Source organism: Mercurialis annua, linkage group LG1-X (genome assembly GCF_937616625.2).
Source record: "Mercurialis annua linkage group LG1-X, ddMerAnnu1.2, whole genome shotgun sequence".
Taxonomy (NCBI): Eukaryota; Viridiplantae; Streptophyta; class Magnoliopsida; order Malpighiales; family Euphorbiaceae; genus Mercurialis; species Mercurialis annua.
In genome coordinates this window covers 1,373,630-1,392,355 of record NC_065570.1, presented here as the reverse complement: position 1 = coordinate 1,392,355, position 18,726 = coordinate 1,373,630, and the positions used below count along the sequence as shown (strand labels likewise).

The following is an 18,726-nucleotide window of genomic DNA, read 5'->3' as shown; positions in this document are numbered from 1 at the left end:
AAAATGCGTACTTTTTAATAACAAAATTACAATTTAAGAAAAAAGACGGTAAATTTTATTTATCTTCAAACAAGAACTCATTTTGCCACGTATTTTATTTTAAAATATCCCAATTTTTGAAATCTCATTTATACTTTAGAGTAATTTTACATTAAAGTTCCTCCTTTACCGTTCATTCTTGATCATGTTAAAATTAGGGTTAATGTCATAAAAATTCACCAACTTTACACGTTTTTTCATTTTAATCACGCAGTTTAAATTTTCTCATTTTCATACACGAACTACCACTTTTTCTCAAATTCATGCACGATGCTAAGGTGTCAAGACTCCATTGGTGCAATTCGCCGAGGTGGAGGTCATTTTACACCAATGAATGAGAGCCACCTCAGCACCGTGCATAAATTTGAGAAAAAAATAGTAGTTCGTGTATGAAGATGAGAAAATTTAAATTGCGTGATTAAAATGAGAAAACGTGTAAAGTTCGTGATTTTTTTTGACATTAACCCTTAAAATTATAAATTCTATAAAGACTCAACTACCGTTAATAAGAGAGTAAAGTGAAACAACAAGCTTTATAAACGTTTTTTTAACTTTTGTATAAATGAAATGAAATTTTAAAAGTGGGACGGATACTAGTTTTGTTAGAATTTTATAATAAAAATATCACACATTTTAAATTGATTTAGTTTAATTTGTATAATTATATTTATTGTGATTGATTAATGTTTAGACTATTTACGTATATAATATTATTTTAAAATAAAAACAATGGTGCTATTCGCATTTTTACTTTTAAAAGGAGTTTAACATTAAAAAAATAAAAGGTAAAGTAGTCAATTGAATAAAATTATAAGTTGATGGATCAAACTGTAAAAAATTGCGAATGTTTTTATAATTAAAAGAATTATATGTTTGTAATCCATGTTCCTAACTTCTATTAGTCAGATTTATTAGTGATAAATTTTACAGTTTAGGGACCCAATTAAACAAAACTAAAGATGGAGTATCCAATTACAGAAAAGGTTAAAAGTTCAGGATCTATTATGGGTTATGCCAATAATGTCCATTTTTAATTTGTTTGGTGACTAGTTCCCTACTGCTAATTTAGGGTTAATGACATGTTTATCTTAAAAATTAATAAAATTTCTCATATTAGCCCGTGTTTAATTTTTTTTCTCAAATTGTGCTTTTTAGACCGCGGAACACTTAAGCGGTTTGGAGTAAACCGCGGAAGTGTTCCGCGGTCTGCAGACGTGGCTCCATCTGGACGCAGATGGGGCCACGTCAGTGTAAACCGCGGAACACTTCCGCGGTATACAGAGGGAATTAATTCCCTCTGTCAGGGAATAAATTCCCTGGCCGAGTAGTTGGCAGCCAGGGAATTTATTCCCTGACCGAGTGGTTGTAGACCGCGGAAAATTTCCGCGGTCTACACCACTATATAAGGGGGAAATCATTCCCCCTTATTCACTCACACACTATTAAAAAAAAGTTATGAGAATAAAATGTAGAGAGAGGTTAGAGAGAGGTTAGAGAGATAAATTTTGAAGCTTTTTCGGGATATTAATTTATTGTGAAGAAAATTTTACGGAGTCTATTTTCGGAAAGGGATATTATTTTTCGTGGCGGATATTATTTTTTGCACGGAATATTATTTTTTGGCGGAGAATATTAATTTTTGGCGGAATTATCGGGTGAGTTTTTTAAATTTATGTTATTTTTAATTATTGAATGTAGTTAGATTTAAATGATGTTTGAAATGTAATTAGATTAAAATAGTATTTGAAATGTAGTTAGTTAAATAAATATAGTTAGATTTAGTTAATTTTTTTAAAAATATATATTATAAAATAAATTAGATTAATGTGTAAATAAAATTAGAATAATGTGTATAAAGTTTATATAAATGTAAAATAGAGTAAATTAAAATTAGAAAATCGAATATATGAAATTTTTAGAATATTTTTATATTAGGTTGGAATTAGTGAAAATATTAAAATTTATGTTTTATATTATATAAATAGATTCGATACTAAAAAATTAAATATAATAGGTATTTGTTTTTAACAGTATTTAGAGAAAATATAATTTTTTTATAACTGTAGGTTTGGGGAAAAAGTTAACATAAAATATTCGTATTTACATTTAAATCGGCTAATTATTAAAAATTTGAACTTGACATGTAGAATATTTGAATTATATTTTAAATGACAGTAACCCTCTTTTTAATGAGCTGTCAGCCCTAAAAATGTAGTTAAAATTATATTTTTTTAATGTAGTAATGACGACAAATGAGCTGCCAGCCCTAAAAATTTATTGGGATGGTACAATATTATCGACTCCGGGTGGAGTTGATTATGTTTCTGGTAAATCAGAACTGGTTCAACTGACAAGTGTAGTGAATTTTGCACAACTACAAGTCGTAATTAGAAGGGTAATTGGGCTGAAGGATGGTGACGAGATAATGAAGATTTATCTACGAGTGCCTCGGTTCGATGAACATGGAAGATTTCAAAAATATGATGGTTTTCCTATGGAGACAAATGTTCATATGCAAGCAATGTGGCGTAATGTTTCGCGGACGCCACAAATGAGGGTACTTGAGTTTTATATTGTGTACAATCCGTTATCTCAAGTACGTGCGGATGGAGACGACTGTGCGGATGTAGACGACTCTGTGGATGTAGACGATTGTGCGGATGTAGACGACTGTGCGGATGTAGACGATGGTGATGATTTTAGTGATGAGGATGAGGAAGAAGAACACTTCTACGGGGCCGTTGCTGATGACAACGAGAATGATGATGATGATGACATCGGTGGTGATAATGGAGATGGCACCCATGGTGAGAATGTCGGTGGTCGGTCGGAACAAAATACAGATCATTTTGAGTCGCGCCTTCCTCATGAGTACACGCATCAGAATGAAGTTATAACCTTAGTTCATGTCCTTTTAGAGTTCAGTGATGTGAGAATTTATGTTTCCATTTACCATGTACTACGGATGTTGCAATTTCATTTGTGTTATATTAAAATTGAAAATCTGGCAGCTCATTCTATTTTGTGTTTGTTTAGTTATTTAGTTTAATTAATGAAGTTATTTTTATTTAATTTTTTCATATTATTTATGAACAAGTGTTTGATATTATTATGATTTAATTGTTTAATAATTTGTATTGAACAAATTGCAGCCATGGCAGCTGCTCACGATCACATGCAGCCGGGTCCTGAAAGACCGGCGCTACTTTTTTTACAGCATGACCATATCTCTCAGGATGTCTGGGATGGCACGGTAACTTACGTTTGCATCTTTTTTTTTGTCAACAGTTACGTTTGCAACTTAATTAAATTTTTAAACTAACTTAATGTTTATTTTTTTCAGGGATCTGACGAGGGATTTCTGTCTCGCACTAGCTGTACGACTAGAAGGAGCGCTGTTTTGCCGTTCGCTAGTTTGGACCACCGTATTCGGTCGATGATCGAGCCTACTGGATTTGCAGGCTGTTTTGCTATGCGTCACTACAGCGTCGACATGCAGCTGATCACAGCCCTTGTGGAGAGGTGGAGGCCGGAGACCCACACTTTTCACTTACCCGGCGGAGAGTGCACGGTTACACTACAGGACGTGGCCATTCAGACCGGACTACCAGTAGACGGTCATGCTGTTACAGGAGGTATTGTACATGATTGGGCTGCAGTGGCAGAGAGGGTTTTGGGGATTCCTGCGGGCAGATATCCTGTTAAGCCTGCAAATTCCACCGTCCGGACTTCTTGGATCCTAGAGAGTTTCCCCAACTTCAGTGCGTTACCAGACCAGGCGACTGACGAGCTTGTCCATCAGTACACACGGGCGTATCTCTTGCTCGCTGTCACAGGATTGTGCTTCACTGACCTCGGTAGTGGAAAGACTTCGTTACGGATTCTTCCACTTTTAGAGGACTTGGCGGCAGTTCGGACCTACAGCTGGGGATCAGCGACACTGGCTTACTTATATCACGAGCTTTGCTCATGTTCGTTGCGGTCTGCGAATCGCCGCAACATGGGCGGGCCGTTGTGGATACTGCAGCTGTGGGCATTGGACCGACTTAGAGTTATTGCTCCCGCTCTTGCCGATCCCACTATTTCACCACATCTACCACTCGGCGACAGGTGTGTTTTACTGTTATTTAATATTTTTTAATTTTATTCTATTTCTTAAATATTGACGGATTAATGTGTTGTTGTTCTTGAATAACAGATGGGGAGGCCGGAGAAACGCCAGCCGTGCGGCTCGACACTCGCTGCCTGACATCCGTGTTCGGCTTGACACATCTCGCTACGAAGATGTAAGAAATTATGTTTCGGTTTTATTATCTCGTATGTTAAATAGCTCATTGTGGGAATGTTTTAATACTAAATGTCTTATATTTTATACATGCAGTTTATTTGGCAGCCGTACACTGATGATATGTTGGACACTATCCCAGCGTATTGTTTAGATGGGCGCGCTTTTTGGCGGGCCACGGTTCCACTTATTTATTTTCATATTGTGGAGTGGCACCAGGCAGACAGAGTTCTGCAGCAGTTCGGACTGCAACAGGGTATTCCAGACGCCCCACTTCAGGACCACTCACTACACTCCCTTACCCTGAAGAGCAGCTCATCTTGGATCCAGACACACTCTCACTACATTCGTGTGTGGGACGACCGGCTCCGGTTTGTAATTTCAGGACAGCCCCTCCAGGACCCACCTCATTATCATTCCGAGTATATGGATTGGTTTCGGTATGTCACGCGTCGCTGGATCACACGACAGGGCGCTGAGCTCGGAGCACAGGTATTTTTTTAAATTATATGTTTTTCAATTAATTAATCAATAAATTGTGGGTTAATTTTCTACTTTTTTTAACGTATTATATCTTTATGTGCAGGCCGATTTTGTGGAGCGTGTACGTAGGGATGCTCCTGTTGACACTGAGCTTCGGCGGTTCGCAGCCAGCACACAGAGAGGCACTAGAGAGGACCGCCGTGATGTTACATCGCCCCCTATCGAGCCTTCTATACCGCCGCATCGACTACCAGTCATACCTGACGCGCCGATAGATCCGACTACACTGCGACATCGACGGCGACAGCGGCGTCACCCCCCTGCACCACCTCAGCGTCCGACTGATCCTATGCCTCCCCCAGTGGTTTTTCATCCTTTCAGAGGGCATTACTATTACGCGGGGTCCAGCTCTGCACCGCCACCCTTTTCATCGGGTCCTCCTTCTTCTTCTGGCCAGTTTTACGGGGATTCGGCACATCACTATTTTCAGGGGTCGTGTTCATATCCAGTGCCACCAGGACCTTCTTCGCCTTTTGTTCCTCCGCCGCCTGCTTATGTACCACCTACGGTGCCTCCTTTTCAGGTGCAGTGGGATCAGCCTACACAGGGTACACAGGACTTTTCAGCTTCACAGGGACTTCCACAGACACCTGGGACTACAGATTTTCTGTCATATGGTAGCAGTTGGTTGGGTCTAGACAGCATGGAGGCGATGATGTTCCGCCAACAAGGAGAATTTGTTACCCCGCCACCAGCAACGACGAGTACGGCCATTCCCCAGGACCAGCAGGGTGACAACGGAGCCGACGACGAGGACGCCGATGCAGGAGAGGGTGATGGTGATGGTCGCCCAGGTCGACGTTACCTCACCATCAGTACAGGCCGTCGGGCGAACCGTAACAGAAACAACTTGCGCTCGAACCTCCCGGTCACTAGTAGATATGACGATAGGACTCCTAGATGATTTCTTTTTTGTACTTTGTACATTATTATCTGATGTGGTAATCTTTTTTAATTTGTAATTTTTATTTTATTAAATATGTTATTGTTATTAAGTATAAATTATATTTGAATATTTGTTAATATAATTATTTTGTAGTATTTTATAAATTTATTTTTGTAGAATGTTATAAAAATTAACTAATTCAAACGTTTTAAATTTAAAAAATTCAGCAATTTAAAACGTAATTTTTTAAATAATTTTTTTTTCATTTTTAAATAAATATTTTATTTATTTAAATTTTTTTAAAATGATTACATTAAAATGATTGGGAGAATTTTTCTCCCAATCAGTGCAGTCAGGGAATTAAATTCCCTGACTGCACAAAGCAAACCGCGTAACAGTTACGCGGTTTGCCACGTTGGAAAAGCAAACCGCGTAACTGTTACGCGGTTTGCTTTTCCTATGTGGCTCCTCCAGCGAGGAGCCACGTAGGACAGACCGCGGAACTGTTCCGCGGTTTGTATAAACCGCGGAACAGTTCCGCGGTCTAGATGACATAAAATGGTAATTTCGAAATTTTTGGTGATAATCTCGGAAATAATTAACAAAAAGTAAATTTTATGGTCATTAACCCGCTAATTTACTTTCAAAACATGGCAATTTCCAATCGAATTCCATTGAAGTCGTTCATCAAATATGCCCGTAACTACTGCTCAACGCATTCGGTTGATCAAATTGAAAGCCTCTCAATCACATGTAAGTTCTCAACACTTCAACTCTTGTGCACACCACCTGTTCGATAAAATGCGTCTGAGACTATATGTTTTTTGTTTCTTCTATCAAGATTAGTGGGCGGCACTGGAACAAATGGGGTAGAGTTCTTAAGATGGAGAAATGGAGGTGGAATGTTTCACAAATCAGCTGATATAGACCCGACAGCGCTCGTCGAAATCGGTGCAGTAGTGCATTCTAAAGCTGATGTTGGTGCTAATGTTGTCGTTGGATCAGGAGCTGTTATTGGACCTAATGTTGTTGTTGGTCATTCTACTAAGATAGGGTATAATGTCTCACTAAGCAATTGTACTATTGGTGTTTCATGTGTGATTCATAATGGAGTATGCATTGGCCAAGATGGTAAGATTTTTATTGTTTTGAAGTGTGTTTATTTTGTTTATTCAATCAGTAAATGTAAGCAAGTACCTGTTTGAAGTTCTGACATGCGGCGGGAGTTTATAATTGCAATTTGTTTTCAGCTTGTTTTCTTTTCCTTTTTTTTAAAAAAAAAATCAAATAATAACTCCAATAGATAATCGAAGCAGTTACAAGTGTAAGGATTCGAGAAAGTTTGAAAACCAATCCCGATGACCTAACAAGGAACGAGCATTACGCACTAAACAGTGCGCAGCTTGTTTTGCAGGTCCCCTTACAAAAACAAAAAACGAATTAGTAAACTGTTTCGCCAGATAAACACAATCATCAACCAAAAACTCTTCGCCCTACGCTTCCGGATTCTGAATATCTAGAATAAACACGATCATAATTGCAAATTTTGACTGTTTTCTAATTTTCTGCGTGTTCATGTTCTAAATCTTTTATCTTTTTTATTTCCTCAGTGTCTTAAGAGTTCCAACTGGAAGATTAATTAGTTAGCTTTACTGCATTTCCCCGCTAAAAGCAGCTTCTGTGCTTCTTTTTTTTACAGGATTCGGGTTCTTTGTTGATGATAAGGGAAGCATGATGAAGAAACCTCAAGTTGGTGGCACTTTTATTTTCAATCTGTATCCGGTTGATTTGTTGTCTTTCATGCACTAATGCACAAAACCATTTACAGTAACTTATTCATACTTTGTTTTGTGATGCACTCTGTAGTTCTATTTCCGTATTTAGGCTAAACAATCTTATATTATACTACTTGCAGTCGCTGGATGCCGTGATAGGGAACCATGTAGAGATTGGGGCAAATACATGCATTGATAGAGGCAGGTTAGTTTTGTTTGACGTTGAATGTCTCCTAGTTGTGACTAAAATGTATATGTGAAACTGGAAAAGTAGCATGCACTTGGACGCATTTAATGTGAAGCATTGAGCTGATTGTCTATTTGGTTATGCAGTTGGCGAGATACAGTTATTGGTGATCATTCCAAGATTGATAATTTAGTCCAAGTAAGTCTGAAGTTTGAATTTTTTTTATGAGTTGATCTTGATAAACTTTTTATATAATAACTGCTATTTTTTTGGCTGTACAGATTGGTCATAATGTAGTTATTGGGAATAGCTGCATGCTTTGTGGACAAGTTGGGATTGCAGGTTCTGTGACGTAAGTCACATCTAAATAGAATACTCATGTTTTTCCTTTGAATAATAGAATTTCAGATTCTTTAACTTGCAATTTAGTCTTAATTTCTTCATTTAATTTGTAGACATTTTGAAGCTTCGAAAGTGATGCTAATTTACATTGTTTTCTTTGTTTAGAATAGGAGACTATGTCACTTTAGGCGGAAGGGTTGCTATCCGTGATCATGTCTTTATTGCTTCAAAGGTAAGTTATTAGTTATTGATTCTAAGGAAGTGAACATATTAGCAACAACCAGTGAATTGATCAATTATTTGGTCATGTTGCCGATGTACCTTTTCTTTCTCGTTGAATTTATATTTATGTCAGTGTTGCAATCTGTTAAATGCGAACTATTGTTTCAACTTAGTCCAATTCAAAACAATTTTTAGACAGTTATTTTTCCTGCCAACTTTACTAAATGTGTATGCCTATTGGTTCTGTCATTCTTATTTAGAGTAAGATAAATTCCAAATTACAAGCTTGGCAGTTATATCCTTAAGTCTTTGCTAAACTACCATAATAAGTTTTGTTCTCTTAAGTCACCAGTTATTTATTTTTCCTGGTAATATAGGTTCGACTAGCTGCTAATAGTTGCGTCACCAAGGACATAAGAGACCCTGGGGACTATGGTGGATTTCCTGCAGTAAGATCTATATTTTTGTTCTTGCTTTTGTTGATTGAAATAGCACCTACAAAAATGTGTCGAGGCCAAATTTCTTGGTCGTTGTTCACTCGTAGTCATTCAGATATCAAATTGATGTTTATGTTTGATTGGTTTCCTTGCAGGTTCCAATTCATGAATGGCGAAGACAAGTTGCTAGTCGCTGCCGGGACTCAAAAAAGAAAACTCTATAGATTTGTCAGAAAATAGAAAACTTGGAAGCAACATCCTGCCTCCAATTTTGTCACTGCAGCAACTTGGAAGATATGAAAATGGCTTTTTCGAAATACTTTGAACAGTCAACTGCAGAGATATCAAGTGTGCACTCTGCAAAGCTGTAGACTAGAAATAAGGTCAGTTTTTCCTTTTAGCCGCAAATTTCTTAGCCGACATGACGAGTTATTGTGCCTCACCACTTCCAGCACTAAGTGATCGAGTATGACTGGCAGCTTTTCTATGAACTTATAAATGATGGTTTATTTTCTTATTATTACAAAAAGAAAAATACATTATTCTTTCTAGTACATAAGGAGCATTTAAAATTAGATAACTTTAATAGAACATTATATATGCACTTTGTTCAATGAAATCTAGCAGCTCTTGATACCATTTTCTTCTTAGAAAATTTGACCTTTTTCTTCTTACCTGAAATCTTCCCAACCTTGTCAATATGAATACTAGCATGCAACTCCATTCCATGATGTTTACTCTTAAAACCCCAAGTTTTATATCGAATCTTAGTTGATAAGTCAACCTTTAATTCTGCCTGCCCACTCCAAATTTCTTTGACCAGAGTTTTCTGTACCTTCTGACTTGAATCAACACGTTCCATCACTTGAATGCTTCTCGTTTTATCCTTGTCCTGTTTGAAAGAAGGAATTTTGGTTCTTTTTAGTGTATCCTGCCCGAAATTGAATATCAAGAAAATGTCATCGTAGTAGATAACAGAGTCTTTATTTGAATTGCTTATTTCAAGGGTATAAGTAAGAGTGAAATCTTGATCTGCATCAGTAGAGGAATTCTGGTTATTTGGAACAGAAAATTCGTCTATGGTGAAGGTAGGATGTTTGGGACGTATAGCTAGCCATAAGAAAAGTGCAAAAAGACCCAGTAGGAATATAAATTGAAGAAGCCATATAATGAAGGTTTTAGCTACACACATTCTCAATTACGTAGAGATGTTCGGAGAACTATTTCTTGTAGTCTATACTGGCAATTTTACAATTGAATAAGGTTTTTGTTTAGAAGACAGAGTTGCATGTTGAGTGAGCATAAAGGTAAGAAGCTTTATACTTTGTGTTGAAGGGTAGAAGTTGATGAGGGGAATATAGCTTTTCTTGAGCATTCTGTTATAGTTTTCTTGATGCATTCGGTAAAATGCCTTACGATACAAGGAAGTAGCATTTTCGATATGCCTTGCTAATTAGTGATATGCATTATGCTTTTCATTTTCGAGCAAGTGTAAGAATATGAATGGTTGGATACAGTAAATGTGTAGACATAATCATTATGAGCTATGTCGTATGGAAATAGAAACACCGAAAACCAAAAATGCTGGAAAAAAAAACTGTAAAACCATATTTTTTACAAGAGCAAATAAGAAATATTGTGCTTTGGAGCTTTAAAAGTGTTTTTAAAAATAGAAATGAAACTCGAGAATTTCTCGTGCAGCATAGATTTGGAGTTAAATTAAACCTACCCATATTAGATTGGAGATTGAACTTGTCGGGATTAGAAATTCAAGAAACAAGAGATAGATAGCTTTGGTGTTTTTGTTTAGAGCCTTTGAAATAAACTTTCTTTGATGGCTTAATTATTTGTATGCCTAGCACATAATACTAATATATAGATGCACAATTTGAAAACAAGTGCAAATTGATCCTGCTTAATCAATTAATTACTTACACACGTAAATGCGTTCCCGGTTAAAAATTGAAAAAGACATTGATCTAAATCTTTCTTTTTACAGAATATATAATTTTAAACACATTCAAAAAACAAAGTATTTTCCACTTTTTGATGACTTCTTTTTCTTCTTCATGCGAAGTATGAATTACTTGGAGAATAATAGGCTAAGAAGCACGGAAACTTAATTTGACAAAGTTGCGTGTCCTGTTTTGGAAACATTTTGGAAACCGGAAATTTTCAGAAACTCGTACATAATGTTTCGGGTTGTTCAATAAATAAAAAAAATAGACAATTGTTAAAAAAAAACTAAAAATTCTCAACGAATCATTTTTTTAATCAATTATCCATAATTTTTGTTATTCACATTATCAACAGTAAATCTTATCTTTTTATTTTTATTGGGTTTATTTATGTTTGATTTATTTTTTTAATTGGCATAAATGTATAAATAAAATTTGATAAATAATTTTATAATTTTCATTATTATAAATATAGTCCTATTTTTTATTATATATATGTTTTTTTCATGTTTGGTGTTCTGCATTTTATAAAAATGTCATCTTTCCGTGTCTTTTACATGTCGTTTCAGTATATGTGCTACTTATATGATAGGCATGAGATTTTCCAAATGACTAAATCATACATTAAATGGCCACCAATAGGGATTACAATGTGTTTGAAAACCAAAATAAGAAGTAAAATTGTACAAAAGAATATGAAAATGCAGCAAATCAAACACCGATTAAATCAAGTGAAATAAACAGGACATCTCTTGTTCTTATAAATTGCCAAGATGGACCCATCAGAGCCCACTCCAACATCACATGTGGCGTGCATCCGGTGGTGATGACTATCCCACGTGGACACCTTAAATTGAATACTTGCCGTAATATCTAAACGAAAGATCACCGTTCCTTGAGTTCGAGCATACAAAAACTCCGTCCAGCGTTGGCTATTTACATTCAACGTAGCCCCACTTAATACACCAGACATAATAGTAGTATTCTTCGGTTCTTGATAAAATGGATCGAGTAACGGTATGTAACCGATTCGTATATCCTTGTAGAAAACCGACCCTTCCACTTTACCATAATAAAACCCGATATGCTGGTTCGAATTCCGGGCTGTTACTTTGAATATAATCTGGGCATTATCAAATCCGCTTGGTTGACCTAAAGCCGGAATGGAAAAATCCGATATGAAGACCCGGGGGCGATGTGGACGTAAACTAAGCCATAAAATGAAAGCAACAATGCCAAGAACGAAAACAATGATCAAGAGAGTAGCACATACAATCTTGGAGACACGAGTCGTGAGGCTTTCATGGACTCGGTGGGCATAGTAGCGGGCAGTGTGGTGGCGTTTGAGATTCGGATTTGCATTCGGAGCAGGTTGCCGGACGGGTAACCTGTCTGAGGTGTTCATTGTGAAGATGAGAAATTGGTTTGATGAACAGAAGCCTAGTCTTGTTTTTAAGTAGTAATAGTAAAGTATGTAGACATTGGACAGAGAGAAGGAATTAGTTTAGGAATCTTGTAAAGTTTGTTCTATTTTGCATGAAGAAGAAAAGAATATCGCTCCGATTGTTTGATAAAACATGTAATCATATGCTTTTTCTTCTAACTAGGTTGTATATTGCAGTTTTTTATGAACATGTTATTGACTTCATTCAGTCAGTTTTGACATAATTACCTATCCATAAAATAACTGATTCATCTGAAAGTTAAGATGTTAGGTTCGTATTGGTTTTTATTTTTATTTAATTTTAGATAGCGAGAAAAATGATGCATAAGCTAACAATGTGTCAACCTAGTTGAGATGTTCGGATTCGTTTTTTGATTTTTCGACTACAAAATTTATTCAAAAATTGATACATAATAATAGTTACAATATCTTTATGCAAAAATAAAAAAATTAATCAGAATAAAGGTATAGAAGTGGGTTCCTTTTCCTGCAATTCATGTTAAGTATGTATTTCAAAATGGAAGAGAATCAGATTTCACAATCTGCTGTAGACTTTGTTGCTCTTTGAGTAATCCATTGAATTATCAATCAGTTCATTGCTGTCCTAATTTAATAAAGTTAATTAGAAATAATTTGGACTACTTGTTATTTGGTAATGTGAGAAATTCTTATGTAGACTCAGTCTACCACGTCATCCGTGAACCAAGCCAATCCTATCATAACACCTCATTAAAATGAGGGTATTCTTGTAATTTCGCTTGTTATTTGCATACACTTTTGAATAATGATATTACAAGAATACCCTTATTTTAATGAAGTGTTGTAATATGATTGGCTTGGTCCACGGATGACGTGGTGGACTGAGTTGGATAGACCTCATACAATAACTGTCCTAGCTCTACCCTATCTTTTGTTTCATTTCTTCTGGAACAATCACAAACACTTTTTTGATTATGGATCTACTACCAGAAATTCAATACGTAATCTTAGCATTCAATTTGTATTCCTGAATAATCTCATTTTTTAATTATTCAACCATTTTATTTTACCAAGTTCAATGTTAGTCAGATTAGTCAACATTTATATGTTTCGATGCAACAACAAAATGTTATTTGTAACAAGTAGTTTTGTTGGTTGGTTAATTGGTCACATTTTATCTATGAAATGGGTTGGATTGATATTAGTCTGGATCTAAGAATTTCTCAATGTAATGGTGGAAGATTTGATTCCTTAAGACAAAATTACTTTTTTTATATAATCATAATTGATCATTTAATATCTTTAAAAAATAATTTGGACGTTGTAATCCTCTATTTTTACAAAAGAAATATGTTTTCTGTATATCAACAATTTTAACCATTTTATTAAATGTATCCCTATAAAGCGATTTGGATACTATGGTCCGCCAATTTTATTAATTGAGACAACATATCCAATCCTCAATAACTTTTTTTCGGGCAAATAATTTACATTTAGATCAAAATAATTCCTAAACTTAAATTAAAGATCAATTATGTGAAATAATTATTCATGGAATCAAAAACTTATTAAAAACATATCTCAAAAATACTTAAAATTTGTGTCTCGGGTATATTTGTTTTAATTTGTAAAATTGATGGATCATAATGTTCAAATTATATTTTAGGGATATATCTGACAAAATGATCAAAATTATGAATATAAAAAATCATTTTACCTTTTACAAACAAAGATAAATAAATTCGACTCTCAATTTAAACATACTCTTGAGCACATATCTTTCTAATCTGAAATAAAAAGTTTAAAATAATCATTAAAAACATATGAGACAAATTCTGAAAATAATACATTTGGAGTTTAGATATATATTGTCTTAATTGGCGGAACATAATGTCCAAAATATTTTAAGAATATATCTAATAAAAAATTAAAATTGTGGATATAAAAAATCACTTTGCAATTAATTTATTAATCATAGTTTTTTAATACTCCCTCCGTCCCGTTTAAGAAGGGACAAATGAGTTTTGCACAAAAATTAATAAAATAAGACAATATTTTATTTTGTCATGTCTACCCCTATTTATTAGTGTAGTTTCTCCTAATAATAGTATAGATTTATTGTAAATTGAGTTGTATTTAATACATTTTGAAATAACTAAAGGGATAAAAGTGGAAGTTCAATATAAATTGGCACAAAAAACACGATATGGCCTTTTTAGATGGGACAAATAAAAATGGAATATGTCCCTTCTTAAACGGGACGGATATATATTGTCTTAATTGGCGGAACATAATGTCCAAAATATTTTAAGAACATATCTAATAAAAAATTAAAATTGTGGATATAAAAAATCACTTTGCAATTAATTTATTAATCATAGTTTTTTAATACTCCCTCCGTCCCGTTTAAGAAGGGACAAATGAGTTTTGCACAAAAATTAATAAAATAAGACAATATTTTATTTTGTCATGTCTACCCCTATTTATTAGTGTAGTTTCTCCTAATAATAGTATAGATTTATTGTAAATTGAGTTGTATTTAATACATTTTGAAATAACTAAAGGGATAAAAGTGGAAGTTCAATATAAATTGGCACAGAAAACACGATATGGCCTTTTTAGATGGGACAAATAAAAATGGAATATGTCCCTTCTTAAACGGGACGGAGGGAGTACATTATTAATCATAGTTATGCTTTAGTTAAGCAATCACTAATTAATGGTTAAGGCTCTTTTTTTTTTTTGTCAAAGATAGACCTATTCTACTTGTTAGCGGGGATTAGCGGGAGTTAATTGTGATTATATACAATTCCTTTTAAATCAGCCCACTGGCTGCTGAGGCCTGGGTCGAACCCAGGACCTCAGAAGGATGTCTTAGGAGCTTTGCCAACCAGGCCAAAGCTCCCAGACTCTCATTGACTTCACTTGTACATAACAAATGAGAAATATATGCCCCAATCATATGCGCTGTCTCACTGTCGATTAATTAATTAGAAAATATATTTTAGATTACTCGAACCACAAGCCACTTCTCAAGCATGATAGGTTACAAGACAAACAACATTGGAAAAATTACACTTGAACAGCCTTAACTTTTCTAAATCTACAATTTCAGCATTTATAGACTTTTATTTCTTTCAAACTAATATTTTATTTTTCACTTTATCGAAGTATTTAATGTGTTTTTTCAATTATTATTGTGACTATATAGGTAATATAACATATCAATAGTTGTTTATAATGCTATAATGGTAAAAATAAAAATGAAAATATTAATGTGGCTATATATGATACACCTGAATTTATATATATATCATATATGAAACTCAAACTGATAAGTCGCATAATCAATAATATACTTTTAAAAAAATTATCATCATTTCTTTAAAAAGAAAGTTAATCCTTTTCTTACAAAATGTACTCTTTTGTTCATCAATTGTATTCTATAAATTGATGCCAAATAAAAAAAAATTAATCCAATGGTATTTCATATATTATTTTGTATTGCGTACGAAATAAATTTAAAGTCCACTATATATCTAAAACTACCAAACTAATTAGTTTCTCCAACATATAATGTTAATCATAATTTAGAATATTCTCTTTATTATAGCGTTCTTAATAATAATCGATATAATCATAAAAATAATTCAAGCCAGATATTTTATCTCATTAATATCATGTAACATGTAAATTACAATTTATTATGAGTAACAACTTGGTGTGCATACACATTTTATTCCGCAACCAATAATTTGCAAATTAAAGAACTTAAAAATAACCTCGAAATAAACCTTCCTAGTAAATACTCAATGAAAAAATAATACAAATAAAAAAGAACAAAGAAACACAATCATCTTGTAATTATTTTTTCACTCAAAACTAATTAATCTTGCTGCAAACCTTTCTGATTTCGCCTTTTTTACCGGTAAGAACATCAACCCGACCCATTTTCACCATGGAAACACCAAAGTCTTCGAAGAAACTCGAACCTTTTCCGGTGGCCTGGGCTTTAATGTACTCCTTAGTAACACTATTGTCAAGAAGAGCTGCATCAGATTCGAAAAGACCCCTTCTTTTTGTCAAAAGTGTGAAATAGCTATTATCAAATGTCTTGAAGCTGCCGGGGTCCATTTCTACTAGCGAATTTTGATCTCCTGGTCTGCATTTCACTTTTAATCTTTTTACATATTCTGAATCCAATGTCGGATCAACGTCGCCCTTTCCGGTGAAGTTGTAAAGCCGGGAGTTGAATGAAGAGCAGTGAGAAGTACCGATGGTGTGCCCGCCTATAAGATATAAACAAATCAAAAGATAAAATAATTTGGTTAATTAAGTTTTGGTGACCGATTTCATTTTTTTTTTTGGTACTTAGCACAAGTCAATTGCTGTACGGTGTTGTTCGTGAACACTTACCGGATAGCACCACGAGGTCTTTAAGGTTCAAACCCTTAGCTTGAAATCTTGTAATTAATGTAGTAATATTTACATTTGGAGCTATAAGATTTGTTAGGGTTTCTGCTCCGATTGACACCCGTCCATCTCTTCGTCCAGTTTCAACTTCCCAGTTTGGTCCCTTGCTCTGAGATCATCAATCAAAATTAGTTAATTAATTCATTTCTTTTTTTTTATACGTAAAATTCTGAATACAAATTATACACTACTAAAATGTTGATTTGTAGTGACAGATTTTAGTGACAAAAGAAACACTCTCGCTATTTCACACATAGGTTTTAGCAACTGAATTTCCGATTCTGTGACAGAAATATCTGTCGCCAAACCTGTTTTCCATTAACGACAGATAAATGAATGACAGGAAATGCATGATACAGCTATAAATATATACCGCGACAGTGACATCTCTAGCGACAATAGCTACAATGTCTGCACATGAAACAACTCGAGGACATTCTTTCTCTAGGGCAGACTTCACCCTGTCGATAATTTGGTAACCTCGGAGACTAAGATTTGGGAGTGCATCTTTTTCAACTTGCTGACTACTTTTAGTAGCATTCAACAACACTGATCCATCGCAACCCTGCGCAACATGATTACCCGTTTATAAATTTAATTTATAATAATAGTGAGCTTAATTAAGTCCTTAATTAAGAGTTACAAAACTTAAGAATGAAAAAAAAATATGTTAGGTATCAATTCACCATATCAAAGTCTAATTTTTATTCAGACGAATGATATTGTTCTACCGCTTTTTTATTTTATATGACGATCATCTAATGTTACACCTTAAATATTGCCGATTGTCACATCGATTTATTTTGATCTATTTGAAATTCTTTGGATTGAAAAATAAATTTTTGGTACCAACATATGAATTAATTTTTTTGCGTCGAATTGAAACAATACCATAAAATTAAAGTATCTCTCAGGGTTTTAACCTAGGGCTGTGATGATGCCAAACGAATTTAAAGAGAAGGCAAAAGATGCAGACACACCCATCAATTTGTAATAAAAGAACATAAAATGCCACTAAACTATATATATAATTTTGTATTTCTTCCTTACCCTAACGAAGCAGTCGTGAAAATGCATACGCATCAATGGACCAGCAAGTGAAGGAGCTACGTACATAACTTGATCAATAACCTCCTTAACAATGGCTTCAGCTCGAGGGCATGTCTTCGAGTAAAACCCGACTTTCAGTTGCGCATTTGCAGAGTTTACGACGAATAATAGAAATATTAATTGGAGAAAAAGAGCTGAGAATGACTTAGTTGCAGCCATTTCAGTTAATGAATAATTATTGGGAATTACTTGATGAAGAAGGTAAATGCATAGGCACTCTTTTATAGTAGTAGGTTGGAGTTTTGGACATGCTGACCATTTCATTTAAAGGCTGTCATTACATTGTTTTGATCTGTTAATGATTTAAGAAAATTAGCTTAAGTAATCCAATTCTTTTTTCCATGAGAACTACTCCAATCATTGGATTGCTTTATGCTGTTGACTTCTGATGAAAGTGATTTAATTTCAGCAGAAGAAAACAAATTGTTATATATATATATATATGTATATAATGAGGATTTTTCCGATAAGAGAGTTAAAAGTAGGATAAGGTAAAAACTAAAAGTAAAAGAAAAACGAACTCTTTTATAATTCAAAAGTTGTCTCCAAACATGTTTAATTAACTCGTCCCCAATTATTACATTTTAAAACGATAAATTTTTTCATCCCTCAATTATTTTAATGAGAAGGTTTAGGGACCATTATTAATTAGTAGTCCATTGAACTCGTCCCCCTTAGCTCATTAGTTTTGTAGTGTAATGCTCTACGACCAATAAACATGTCTTTATAAGAGTGTGTTAGACTAATATTATTGTTAAGAGTCTTATCTAACAGTTTAAATTTTTAGATGAATTAATTATATGACATAATTATCTACATTTGGTGTATTTATGTGAATATTAATTTATGTGTTGGAGAATGTTAGAGGTGATGAATATTATAAAGTGTGTTAGAGGTGATAACGCTTAAATTAAAACTAGTAGACATTTCTTTACAAGAGTGTGTCTTAAATAATATTATTGTTGGAATAACAATTAAAATTTCTAGATAACTGGTTTTTTTACATAATTATCTACATTTGGCGTAGTTATTTTCCTTCGATTTTC

General features: G+C 34.2%; 5 protein-coding genes across 6 annotated transcripts; 2 read left to right on the top strand and 3 right to left on the bottom strand.

Annotated features, from left to right (window-relative positions):
• The first annotated feature begins 1,343 nt into the window (after window positions 1-1,343).
• Window positions 1,344-5,932, top strand: LOC126664291 (serine/threonine-protein phosphatase 7 long form homolog). 2 transcript variants are annotated; one of them, XM_050356610.2, is made up of 6 exons: window positions 1,344-1,694; window positions 3,192-3,292; window positions 3,383-4,149; window positions 4,238-4,325; window positions 4,421-4,816; window positions 4,911-5,932. In XM_050356610.2, the coding sequence occupies exons 2-6, from the start codon at window positions 3,194-3,196 to the stop codon at window positions 5,769-5,771; spliced, it is 2,211 nt and encodes a 736-aa protein (XP_050212567.1). In that variant the 5' UTR covers window positions 1,344-1,694; window positions 3,192-3,193; the 3' UTR covers window positions 5,772-5,932. The 2 variants fall into 2 exon arrangements, with proteins under 2 accessions (XP_050212567.1, XP_055961264.1); XM_056105289.1 differs by lacking the exon at window positions 1,344-1,694 and having other exon boundaries at window positions 3,161-3,292.
• Window positions 5,933-6,283: 351 nt separating this feature from the next.
• Window positions 6,284-9,355, top strand: LOC126664304 (probable UDP-3-O-acylglucosamine N-acyltransferase 2, mitochondrial). Its single transcript, XM_050356637.2, has 9 exons — window positions 6,284-6,506; window positions 6,600-6,884; window positions 7,453-7,502; window positions 7,669-7,733; window positions 7,862-7,913; window positions 7,997-8,067; window positions 8,223-8,289; window positions 8,657-8,728; window positions 8,872-9,355. Exons 1-9 carry the CDS (start codon window positions 6,371-6,373, stop codon window positions 8,938-8,940), a joined length of 867 nt encoding a protein of 288 aa, XP_050212594.1. The 5' UTR covers window positions 6,284-6,370; the 3' UTR covers window positions 8,941-9,355.
• On the bottom strand, window positions 9,279-9,908 carry LOC126664307 (protein NDR1-like). The gene has a single exon (XM_050356647.2). The coding sequence runs from the start codon at window positions 9,906-9,908 to the stop codon at window positions 9,327-9,329; it is 582 nt and encodes a 193-aa protein (XP_050212604.1). The 3' UTR covers window positions 9,279-9,326.
• A 1,366-nt stretch (window positions 9,909-11,274) lies between these two features.
• Window positions 11,275-12,223, bottom strand: LOC126664306 (protein NDR1). The gene has a single exon (XM_050356646.2). It carries the CDS (start codon window positions 12,077-12,079, stop codon window positions 11,402-11,404), a length of 678 nt encoding a protein of 225 aa, XP_050212603.1. The 5' UTR covers window positions 12,080-12,223; the 3' UTR covers window positions 11,275-11,401.
• A 3,520-nt stretch (window positions 12,224-15,743) lies between these two features.
• LOC126678681 (peroxidase 27-like) lies at window positions 15,744-17,893 on the bottom strand. Its single transcript, XM_050373578.2, has 4 exons — window positions 17,621-17,893; window positions 16,944-17,135; window positions 16,514-16,679; window positions 15,744-16,386 (listed from the first exon to the last, which is right to left on the bottom strand). Exons 1-4 carry the CDS (start codon window positions 17,837-17,839, stop codon window positions 15,980-15,982), a joined length of 984 nt encoding a protein of 327 aa, XP_050229535.1. The 5' UTR covers window positions 17,840-17,893; the 3' UTR covers window positions 15,744-15,979.
• Between the last annotated feature and the right edge of the window lie 833 nt (window positions 17,894-18,726).

What these genes read in the sequence shown, in the direction of transcription:
- LOC126664304 (XM_050356637.2), top strand. Translation starts at nt 6,371, where the DNA reads ATGGTCATTAACCCGCTAATTTACTTTCAAAACATGGCAATTTCCAAT. An exon ending in AGATTGATAATTTAGTCCAA is followed by an intron (nt 7,914 to 7,996) that starts GTAAGTCTGAAG and finishes TTGGCTGTACAG; the next exon opens with ATTGGTCATAATGTAGTTAT. An exon ending in GGGATTGCAGGTTCTGTGAC is followed by an intron (nt 8,068 to 8,222) that starts GTAAGTCACATC and finishes TTCTTTGTTTAG; the next exon opens with AATAGGAGACTATGTCACTT.
- LOC126678681 (XM_050373578.2), bottom strand. Translation starts at nt 17,839, where the DNA reads ATGGCTGCAACTAAGTCATTCTCAGCTCTTTTTCTCCAATTAATATTT. An exon ending in TTCACGACTGCTTCGTTAGG is followed by an intron (nt 17,136 to 17,620) that starts GTAAGGAAGAAA and finishes CATGTTGCGCAG; the next exon opens with GGTTGCGATGGATCAGTGTT. An exon ending in AGACCTCGTGGTGCTATCCG is followed by an intron (nt 16,387 to 16,513) that starts GTAAGTGTTCAC and finishes TATATCTTATAG; the next exon opens with GCGGGCACACCATCGGTACT.
- LOC126664291 (XM_050356610.2), top strand. Translation starts at nt 3,194, where the DNA reads ATGGCAGCTGCTCACGATCACATGCAGCCGGGTCCTGAAAGACCGGCG. An exon ending in CATCTACCACTCGGCGACAG is followed by an intron (nt 4,150 to 4,237) that starts GTGTGTTTTACT and finishes CTTGAATAACAG; the next exon opens with ATGGGGAGGCCGGAGAAACG. An exon ending in GCGCTGAGCTCGGAGCACAG is followed by an intron (nt 4,817 to 4,910) that starts GTATTTTTTTAA and finishes CTTTATGTGCAG; the next exon opens with GCCGATTTTGTGGAGCGTGT.
- LOC126664307 (XM_050356647.2), bottom strand. Translation starts at nt 9,908, where the DNA reads ATGTGTGTAGCTAAAACCTTCATTATATGGCTTCTTCAATTTATATTC.
- LOC126664306 (XM_050356646.2), bottom strand. Translation starts at nt 12,079, where the DNA reads ATGAACACCTCAGACAGGTTACCCGTCCGGCAACCTGCTCCGAATGCA.